At 35.2% G+C, this 12,098-nt stretch overlaps 1 protein-coding gene across 3 annotated transcripts in view; it reads left to right on the forward strand.

The window, feature by feature from the left end:
- The window catches only part of GATA4 (GATA binding protein 4), a 166,030-nt gene that overhangs the window by 109,037 nt on the left and 44,895 nt on the right, over positions 1–12,098 (forward strand). Inside the window, exons 1-2 of one of the 3 annotated variants that reach the window (XM_073673899.1) lie at positions 1,103–1,266; positions 4,776–5,487. In XM_073673899.1, the coding sequence (XP_073530000.1) occupies positions 4,968–5,487 (520 nt within the window). In that variant the 5' untranslated portion in view covers positions 1,103–1,266; positions 4,776–4,967. Of the gene's footprint in view, positions 1–1,102; positions 1,267–4,775; positions 5,488–12,098 lie in introns of those variants that run through there. The other 2 variants (XM_073673901.1, XM_073673900.1) reach the window with 2 other exon arrangements.

Raw genomic sequence — 12,098 nt, forward strand, 5'->3', positions numbered from 1 at the left:
GTAGATAGATAGATAGATAGATATATGATGTTATCATGCTTTTTCATCATTCTGCATTTTCTATATAGATAGTGGATAGATGGATATCTGTATACCTATGAAGACTTTTATGTATATTATTAGAGTATGGATTACACATACAAGGTGCCTCCTCCCATACCTGAGTCACATATTTAAAAATAATAGAGACATAGATCCATATTAGGTGATAGATTACATATGTAGAAGTGAATACATGAATGGATAGCTAGATGACAGAAAATATATAGAATGAAACACACTGGCAGAGAGGAGACCTCCTTCCATACATGAGTAACACATTTACTACTACTAATAATAATAATATAATAGAGACATGGATACAGATTACATGATGTATTCACTTCTATATCTGTAATCTATGACTATACAGCTAGATGATGGAAAATAGAAAATGATCCACCCTGGCAGAGAGGTGACCTCCTCCCATACACGAGTCACACACTTTTGGGTAGGCTCCAGTGGTGAATGCTCTGCACCTGACAGCTTATAAATCCTGCATCATCCCTGGTGCAGCCATTACTATTATCATTTTATGTTAATTTCCTGGGCTGGGAGATAACAGAGCAGAGCCCATGTGGGAGCTGTCACCCATTCAACCACATTATGAACTCCCATAAATAAGATCTGTTTACAAATGACAAATAAAGAGGTGATCTCCTACATATATAATGGTGGCCTGTCCAATAAGTTGTCTGAGAGTCCCAAGTGACATCTCTATAAAGTCATTACAGGAGCCTGGCCAGGGGTAATGGCTTTCTAATAGATGGGCTCATCCAGGCGTGACATTGTCTCCCCTGCCTCTCTGCTAATACCCGGTAATAGAGTGCTATAACATTAACCCCAGCAATCTATGGAGGAAATCCCAAGGATGTGAAGTCCTGGCCAGGGAGAACTGCCTGTCTGTACAGATACATATTTCAGCTTAGATACATATTTGAGTTTCCAGTGCTGGAAGCTTTGGACTTTGGCTGCTGTTTTGCACAGGACTGAAGCCTGGCGCCTGCTGATGGTGAAATAGATATTGTAATCCCACGTGATGGTGAGAAGCCAGTCACCAGAAGTGCAGAGAGAGTGCAGGAGACAGGCAAAAAGGGCAAGGCTTGGAGACAGTCCTCCCCCACTGCGTGTGTGTGTTTTGTGGGAGCCAGGAGCCATTGCTGCTGCTGCACTGAGAGCCCTGGTAGAGCCTGTGCCATCTCTGGAGCAGCCTCCAGCTGTCTGAAGGTCGGTCATTTGGGGTTCAGGGCTAATTGCATACAATAATGACACACACATAGGTGATGCATCACCTCTTTGTATGCATCTACATTGCCCTAAAGGTGGGGGGGTGTCCAGTGGAAGAGGGGTTAAAAAAAAAAAGTTTTGCAAAGTTTTACAAAGTTTGCACATTAAAAAGGAAGAGTCATTTTAAGTTCATATTAGAAGGGGAGGGGGTGACAACAAAAGAGCATAAGGGGTTATAAAGTGGCAGAATGTTGCAGAGGGTTATTGGAAAATTACACATTATTTAGGGTGGTACAACTGGGAAAGTGGTGGGCAAAAAGTTTGCAAAAGTGAAACAAGTTGCATAAAAGTTTTATAGGAAGGGGCTTACTGGGTGCAGAGTGACTAATCACTGTCTGGAGGGGGGGGGGGGGGGCACTAGATCCAACATAACTTATGGATTTCTTTACTACACAGGCGTTCATAACAATGTCAGTGGGCAGAGTATAGGGACCCCCAGAATTTCAGGCAGGATGGGGGTTGTTGTAGTGTAATACATGGCCACATCTGTCCCTCTACTATCTGCTCTTATCTGTCACACAGAGAGGAGGGGGCCCAGGTAACAGCAAAGTGTCAGCTCTGAATAATCGGAGATAACTCCTATCATGTCCCCTCACTGTAACCTCGGCCAAGTGGAGTTTAATAGTCACCACTGTCCTCTCCAAAACAGACAATTCACCAGCATGGACCTCTATGTCGATAATGAGAGAGAGGGAGGTGGAGGGAATCATCTGAATATTACTGTAATTTATAATACACCTGTATTCTAATTATTATTATTATTATTACTATTGTATTTATTACTTATATTACTATGATAGTTGATTATTACTATACTTTACTGTATCATGCAGATAATAAATAAACAAGTCATGCTTCATAAAATATATATATATATATATATATATATATATATATATATATATATGACTTGTATAATGAATACTAACTGTCTAGAATTTAATGATCAATGCGAACACATACAATATAAATAAATAAATATATATGTGTGTGGAGAGACTAAATAATGGAAAAGAATAAAGAAAATAAATGTTAGTAATAAAAGTGATATTAATATATAGATACCCAAGCATGATGAAAGATAATACTAAAATTTACAAAAAAAGACCGTTTAAAAATAGTTATGTTTCTATTTATGCTTCCTAAATATTTTAGAAGACTGTTATAATTTATTGTAATTTATTATTAGAAAATACCTGCATTGTCTTCCGACTTTTCTACTGATAATATTAAAGTACATAAAAAAAAAATAGCACTATATATTTACTATTTTATGTTCATCTTCAAAACTCTAAATGAAGACAATTGACGGGTATCCCTGATGTAGACAGAATATATGATACAGAAGTGTATATATGTAGCTGGTTATGTTACAGCCAAACTAAGAGAATAAAAACTACACAAATATTAAAGGATTCTGTGAGGAGATGATGGTGGTGATTGTGCTAAACTCCGAAGAAGTCTTGTCTTTTGGCTTCTGTTTCTTCTCATTGTAAAGACATCATCAATCTACTCTATCACCGCTGCCTTCAATCAGCCCATTCATTTGTGTCAGTCCTTAATTGTCTGCAACAGCTCTATAGCTACCACCCATTAAATATATAATATATTTATACATTGCTGTATTCCGATATAAATATATATTTAGTGTGTGATTTCAATAAATATGTATGTGTGTGTGTGTGTGTGTGTGTATATATATATATTTATACATACACACTCTGGATTATATATATAACATATATATATTTAATTTCTGTAGATCATCTGTATTGTGTTAGTGACATATAATTATGATATGTCTGGATTTACTTTTTTTTTCACATTTTTATGTTTCTCTATTAGTACTACAATTTTATTTGTTATGTGCTACATTTCTTTAAACATTAAGAAAAACCACAATCACATTTATCTTATTGCTTTTATTACTCATCCTGATATTAATTTTTACTTTTAAAAGTAGACTCTTGCAAATTTTTTATGCAATTAAAATGCATTTTGCAATATACATAAATCAGCATTGCTTTATTATAATACAACTAAAATGACTTCTTCTTTTTTTTATTTTATTCTATTAAAAGTCCTTTCACAATGGTAGTAATAATAACACCACTCTGAAAGGAATTTTAAAGGAATAAAATAAATAATAATGATGTTACCATTATTAATATATTAGTGTCACCATTATTATTATTATCACCACTCTGAAAGGAATTTTAAAGGAACAAAATAAATAATAATCGATATTAATATATAATTGTCACCATTATTATTATTTAGTTTTATTTATTTCATTCCTTTAGAATTCCTTTCACAATGGTAGTAATATTAATAACTAATTTTAAAGGAATAAAATAATAATTCTTATTATATTCCTTTAAAATTCCATTCAGATTGTTAATATTACTACCATTGTGAAAGGAATTCTAAAGGAATAAAATAAACTAAATAATAATCGTGACGATGATAATAATATATTAATAATAGTAATATCACTATTTTTTTGTTCCTTTAAAATTCCTTTCAGAGTGATAATAATATTACCATTGTGAAATGAATTTCAAAGGAATAAAAAAATATATATATGTGTGTGTGTGTGTGTGTGTGTATATATATATATATATATATATATATATATATATATATATATATATATATATATATATATATATATATATATATATATATATATATATATATATATATGTGTGTATGTATATGTGTATATATATAAATACTGGTAGAATTAGAAATTCTTTTGTAGTAGTAATATGATAGAATAAAATGTTAATATGATTGAAGTATTCTGCAGATGAACTATGTTAATAACTATTAATATAGTTAGTAGTAATAATTATTCGAGAGTAGTAATATATATTTGTAACTATTACTTGCATTATTTTGTATTCTTGTTTAGTAATGTAATACAATTATTATTTTTAATGCTATAATGTATCATGTTAGAATCTTTATTATTCTTTAGAATTATTGTTTTAGTTGCATTGTTATTATATCGCTGCTGCATCTCTATTATTATTATTATTACTACTATTTTTCTGTTCCTCCTATTATAATTCTTTGCTCTCTTACCCATATTGGACCTTCACATACCTGCACATTTTGGGGTCCTGGCTGGGGTGTAGCCGGGTGACATAATGGTGGTTGGAGCCATTTTTGCGGCTTTTCTCTGCATGTTGGTGCTAATTGTCGCCTCCACAATGGGCAGCTCTGGCTCTGCAGCCTCCTGTCATCTCTCTGTATTTACTCACTAATTAATGTGATTATTCTTGATTTGTTGTGTTTTGATGTGGGGGTGGGGAAACTCATAAAAAAAAACAAAAAAAAAAAACAAAGGTGAGGAGTACACAATGGTGTCTGTCACCTGCAGAGACCCCTGTACGTGTAGAGCCCCCCACCCTGCTCATTCTTTTCTCTTTTCTGACCTGTAGGTGTGAGGTATAAATACCCCACCAGGGGAGGGGTCTCCTCACAGTAATCTTGGACACAGAAGATAGAGGATGGATGGGATGGCTCTGCGAGGATGTGACCTTCTGCATTGGTGATCAGTGGAGATCTCTGGGCCAGAAAAGATCAGGAACATCTTGGAGAACTTCTGTAGGAGTTTGGAACTATCTTGAAGGATGTATCAAAGTCTTGCAATGACTGCTAATCATGGACCCCCATCATATGAAGGAGCTGGGGGCTTCATGCACAGTACTGCTGCTACCTCTCCTGTCTATGTCCCCACCACCAGGGTGTCCTCCATGATCCCCAGCCTTCCTTACCTCCAATCCAGTGGGCACACTCAGCAGGGGAGCCCAGGATCAGGGCACAACATGTGGGCACAGGCGGGTGCAGAGAGCTCGCCCTACAACCCCACCACACCTCACCAGTCTGTGTCTCCCCGCTTTGCCTTCTCCTCCAGCCCCCCCATCAGTGCAGCCTCCTCCAGAGAGGTCTCCTACAGCAGCCCCCTGGCCATCACCACCAATGGAAGAGAGCAATATGGTCGGGGGCTCGGTGCCACCTACTCCAGCCCCTACCCAGCCTATGTCACCCAGGACATGGGCGCTGCTTGGACTACTTCTCCATTCGACAGCTCCATGCTACACAACCTGCAGAACAGAGGGGGACCTGGGACCCCCAGACACCCCAACATAGGTAAGACCCCACTTCTTACATCTTGCATATTTGTCTAGTCCCCATGGGGCTCAGCCCAAAATATTAATTTATCTTAAAAATATAATCAAATATCTATAATTTATCTATACAGTTATCTCACATCTAATTAATATCTGTCTATAATGTATCTATCTAATATTGAAAGGATTGTAAAAAATACAGACAGATCAGCAGATGATGGGTTTCTTTTTCTATTTTTACAGCTCACTATAATTTAAGACTTGTGAATTAAATTGCACTTTATCAATGTGATATCCATCTTATATCATGTCTATCTATAGATCATATCTGTTTAATGAATCTGGATCTGTTCATGTAATATCCATCTCTATTATCTATACCCTATCTAGAGAGCATCTCATGTCTATCATCTATCTGTTCATATAATATCTATCTTTTTGTCTATCTATCTATCCTACCTCTATAAAGTATTGTACAAACTACAGACAAATCAGAGGTGTTTCTTTTACTATTTATACAATTCATTGCAACTCACTTTGTAAAATAATTCTTGTGATTTAAATTAAAAATGATCTATCTTCTATGTATCTATCTTATATCGCTCTATTTAATATCCATCTTATATCATCTATCTACATATCATATCTTTGTATCTATTCACCAATATCTATATCTATCAAACATCTAAGAAAAACCTAGAATTACAGCCGCTTAATACCGAATAATGCTAATCATGGAAATATAACAGAAGTCATTCCATTTCGGGATAATCTTTAAATAATGGTTATTTTACACAGGGGCACATGGAGTTTCTGCTCAGCAAATATGCTGTAGATTTTAGCTTATGGATAATGTAAAAGAAAATGTAGGAATAACAAATTATATTTATTTTGCTAATCTATTTAGATGACATTTTTAGAATAAATTAATCAGTTAAAATAGAGAATATTTATGTGTGTGTGGATTATAAAATAATATATAATGTAGGTGTATTATACATTATACAAACGTGTATGGTTCTACATAGATTCAGGTTATTAGAACGTATCTGAAACACATGAAATAAATTAATTTTCTGCTAAACACAAATGAGACTATGTTGCTCAACAAAACAACTGCACATTATTATCTACCAATTTAGCAATTTTACACTTTCTTGAAATATTCTATACATAAGTCACACAGCAGAATTCATGGGATATTGGATATTTTCAGAATAACTGAGAAATAAACTGCGTGTAATATAGTTTAGATACAGTTTATTGATGAGAAGTGTAATATAATCCTGCTGTTATTTTGCATTTGAAATTTTCCTATTCAATATATTGTATAGAAATTCTATTATTTCTCTCTCTCCACATATTATTTCTGCATGTTGTATATAGATGGCAGGCTGGCCTCTGTACACTTGTTCTGTGCATGAGTTGGGTTTGTACAAAGATCTAAGTGAAAGTTTATCCCCCCCTTTATGTAAATAATGTAATGCATGATGTAAGACAAGAAAAAGCCCCAGCAGCTCCATTGTTGGGTGCAGACATGATGAAAGGGAATTACAGACATATAATCTGCTGACTGGGAACTGGAAAGATTTATTATATCTATCAAATATGTCTATCTGTCACATATCTATCTCCTATCTCTATATCTGTCTCAGACATATATAATCATTAATGGTCATTTATGACTTTCTTAAGGGGGGGGGGTGTGTCTGGTTTAAAAAATATATATTTTACATAGTCTATTGGGAAATTCTTAATTATTACAGGGGTATTTCTTACTGGGGAGCTTCAATTATTGGGGTGGAAAATAACATCTATTAGGGCTCATTCACATAGCAGATACTTTTGTGCTGTACTATTAATTCTGTGTACAGAGATACTTTCTCCCAGATACAATGCTCTACTTACCTTTTTATACATATGTAATTTGACAGACAAAAATCATCTTTATCTTCTTTGGACTTTTTTTTAGAATACAGTAAATTATAAGTATTAGAAAGCAGACCTAGTGTGTGTGTGAGTGTGTGTGTGTGTGTGTGTGTGTGTGTGTGTGTGTGTGTGTGTATATATATATATATATATATATATATATATATATATATATATATATATATATATATATAATATAATTTTTTTTAATGGTCTTCGGCTCAGTCTTGAGCCATTGATGAACGATCTGTAGGAAGATCAATTTTGTGCCAGTGTAGGTAGGTCCACCAGCTGATTACAGCTCACTATATGAGTGCCTCAGCCTGTGCATTTCCTGGTCAGTTCGCTGATTTTAGTGAGCTTGGTGTAATTCTTCATTTCCCCTGTGGTGGCGCTGCAGTTGAGTTGAACACTCAGGCTATGTTCACACGTTGTGTTTTTTTTTTTTATGCGTTTTTTTTAACGTAAATTTTCAGCTGCGTTTTACAGTACCAGCAAAGTATGAGATTTCAGAAATCTCATGCAAACACTTTGACAAAACAGTCAGGGGGAAAAAAAACCCAAAGAGCAGCATTTTTGCAAAATGCAGCTTGTCACTTCTTTCAGCGTTTTTTTTTTTTCAGCGTTTTTCACCCATTGATGGCAATGGATAGTGTAAAAACGCAGCAAAAAACCCCGCAGGTATCAGTTTTTGCTGTGTTTTTGGTGCCAAAACTTGATGAAGATGAATTAGGTTATTTTCTTTTCTGCATGCACCAGAGACAAATGTACACTGCCAAAACCACAGTAAAAACCCTGCTTTTTTTCACTGCTAAGACAGCAGGCCTGCAGAAAAAAAACACAGTAAAAACGCAACGTGTGAACGTAGCCTTACTCCCTAAAATAGGGAAGATTGTAGAGGATCCCAGAACTTGGGGGACATTTGTTTTATTTTTTATGGTTAAGCTTTTGATGATTTGCTCACCTTGAAGAGACCTGGGAAGTGAGGAGGGGTCTCTGTTGGCAGACATCTACAGGTGTTTGTAAAAATGCAAATTAAAAAGATAGGTGATAACTTGCTGATCTCTGGGGGTCTCGGTCATATACAGCAATCTGTGACAGTCCTGCAGACAATGAATGCACTGGTAAAGCGCTTTTTCCACCATTTTTTGGAACAATCTCTTTAATAAATTTATACATAAGGAATGAAAAGATCATCCCTAAATGGTGAGAATCTTGACAGCTACAACAGCGCCACCTATCTGCCATAACCTGTAATTGCAACCTGTTCTGGTATAAAACAACCACAAAGACAATAATAACAGTAAAGTTCTTTATTAATACAAAACAGCAACACCTTATAAAATGCTTCAAATAATCAAATTAGATAAATCTGCCACAACTGGTCATGCGTTTATTATATATGCTCCAACCAGGAAAACCTAAAGTTACTACTTGTATCTATAAAGTTGGTGTTAGTTATTTATTAGTTACTATTGTAGCAGTCACAAAAAAAGACAAAAATGTTCATATTCCAAAGCTCCAGGCACTTCTATGGATGCCCTATGACAGGGTTCCCCAACTCCAGTCCTCAAGGCCCACCAACAGGTCATGTTTTCAGGATTTCCTTAGTATTACACAGGTGATAATTCCATCACCTGCACAGGCAACAATCCCATCACCTGTGCAATACTAAGGAAATCCTGAAAACATGACCTGTTGGTGGGCCTTGAGGACTGGAGTTGGGGAACCCTGCCCTATGACCACGTCTTACAAAGTGAAGCGGTCACACAGTCACGGCCTCATTGATTTTTACTACGACGGACTTCTGCGGCTGTTTCTGTTTCTGTTTTTTTTATGCATATTTCCCCTTTTACGTTGAAAATTATTAACTCCTCATATTTATTTTCCCATCATTTACATCCATATTGCAGATAAATGAACAGGATGTGTGCGGAGGTGTTCCCATTATCGTCTTATCTTCCTTAAGCTTTTTAGGATGTCATAGCCATGTCAAATGTCTGGGATTTTTATTTTTTTTTATTTATTTTTTTGTCTGCATTTTTATGTTTAATTTTTATACAATTTTTTTTGGGGTGGGGTAGGGGTATTGTGCAGAAATGCAGTTTACGCAAAGTCTCTTGGATTTTATGAGTATATTTCTTTTCTGAATTTTTTTTTTATATTATCATATTGATTACGAAGATTTTATATATTCATTTATTTTTATACACTTTTTTTGTCTGGGATTTTAAAAACCTGAATTTTTCTAGAAAAAAATGTATAACCTTACTTTTTTCTATTTTAATCTGATATTTTTTTATATTGATTTTTTTTTTCAAGATTTTATTTATATTTTTTTTACTGACTTTAATAGGTCCAGAATTATTTTTTTTTAATTCTAAAATAATATATCCTAAAATTTTTTTTCTTTTGCGACAATTTGATTTTTAACCATTTATGTGACGTGAATGAGGTTTAGGGACTTGCAAATCTGTATTTTTTTTTTCTAGCCATGTGCAAAACTAAGTGATGAGAAAGCAAGATGTTGTTGTTGTTGTTGTTATTATTATTATTATTATTATTATTATTATTATTATTGTTGTTATTATTATTAAAATGGAGTGAGGTGTGCAGTCCCAGACAAATCTTTGTCTATGCCACAGATACAGCCTTTCATAATATTACCATTATAGTGATTTACTGTGTTGTTTATGTTCTTGTGCATTTTTAATGTTTCTCTTCTGTTTTACAATTATTATTTATTTTATTTCTTTATAATTGTTTAATTAATAATAAGAGTTTAATTCATAAATAATTTATTTTTTTATGCATTTTGCACTGTAGGCCATTGTAAAGTACTACTTTTTATATGCTATTATATAAAGAGAAGATAGTAAAACTAATGCCCATACACCCAAGGAATCCTTCTCTTTGCGTTTTATCCCTTCTGATGGGTTTCCTTCTGAATCCCTGAAAAAACGTCATTCAGATAGGAACCCAAGTGAAGCCAGAGAGTATAATGAGACAAACTGCCTTCACATGGACCCCCATTACGTTTTTTTTTCCCCCGTGTCTCTTGCTCTTGGATGGTTTCGCTCAACTCAATGGCTCCATCAGAGGTTCCGTCTAAATACATATTTTTTAGGGCTTCAGATGAAATATCCAACAGAAGGGGAAAAACGCAATGTGGATGGCCCTTTACGTGACTGTTGGCTGAAATTACTATTCCTCCTGGCTCAACCATATACTCAGTACATGTTTTAATTAGGAGGGGCCGGTGCCTCTGGTGGCGTCTTATCTCTGTAGGATTGGGTGTGTCAGAATCTAACACGCCCAAGTCTTCTTTCTAGACACCCACATACAAATTAGACACTGGGGCAATTTTTCTGGTTTGGCCTCCTAGGCCATGTCCATGTCTTGAACATGTTAACAAGAGTATTTAAGCTAATTCTGGCTTTTGAGACCTCTTTTTATTCTGGCCACTTGGTGATTAATGGGGCGTAAAAGTGTTCTACTTTCAAAGGAGAAGAGATGCTATCAGTTCAAGTCTACTGTGTCTCTCTATCAATGTCTTCTACTGGGGGTCAAGAGTGAAAAGAGGCCGTCTGGGGTGGTTTGGATAATTGTTGTGTATTGTTGCAATCCACAAACAATTCCAGATAAATCTAATTATGTTAAACCAGGTGAATTTGCAAGAGAATGGAGTCAATGTGGTGGGAGGTGTAGGAGTCGAGTAAATCAACATTTTGGCTTTTAATGAGGGTTTGTCTCTTGACTTTACAATCAAGGTGTGGTGGTCTTCAAAGAGGGTAGCACTGAGGACCTCATTCAATGCAGTCACATGGCAAACAGAAACCCCGGGTTCCCAATCATTCATTACATAAATTGAAAACTTGTGATTTCCAAAAAGTTTAGAGAGGTTTGAGGAGGGGGAGATTGTCTGGTTAGTGACAACTTCTTTGCAAGTGAGAGTTGGTATAATACTTTCCTAGGAATTGGGGGAAACGTGTTGGGACGGCCAGTCTTTTTTTTTTTTTCACTCTAATTTTAGTTTCCAACTGGGGCAGTTCTGTGGCATCAGTTTTGCCAAAGTGGACAGAGAAATGTCACGTGTAAGATTTCTATGTCCATAATGGACACCGTGCAAATTTCCAAAATTCATCGCCTTGTCATCACTTGCGTAGGACTCGGATGAAATGAGAAAGCGCCACAAACCCAAAGATGGTCGTCAACTTCATAAAACTTTCAAGCCTAATATTTGCCATACATGTTCTATAGAAATGATCCAAAGCCAACTTTGGCGCATGTGCACACAACGTCCTTTTCACTTGGATGAACCCATTGAAGAATACTCTCCAGGAACGCTGGCGTTCTTTTTGCCAGAGTATCCTTTTTTTATGTCATTAACTGAGAGTTTTTGCACTATTTTTGGCCCGTTTTGGCATATTTGTTAGTGCCATTTTCATGTCCTTTTTTTTTTTAAACTCCATTCAACAAACGCTCAACGACAAAGTGCTCAAAAAGACGCCCCCTGTTGAATATTTTGTAAAATGAAGACAGTGTCTGAAGAAAAAGAATGGACGGATCACTTCTTTTAACTACTTTTCGTCTTTAAACCTTTGAAGAAATTAAAAGATGCTCAAAACGCTGAAGAAATTGTTTTCACCTAGAAATGAAAATGTTCATTCATTTGAACATTTCTTTCTCAGATGGGTTTTG

The sequence above is a fragment of the Phyllobates terribilis genome, unplaced genomic scaffold (assembly GCF_046119375.1).
Source record: "Phyllobates terribilis strain yellow unplaced genomic scaffold, ASM4611937v1 Scaffold_3__8_contigs__length_932513732, whole genome shotgun sequence".
In the NCBI taxonomy this organism is placed as follows: domain Eukaryota; kingdom Metazoa; phylum Chordata; class Amphibia; order Anura; family Dendrobatidae; genus Phyllobates; species Phyllobates terribilis.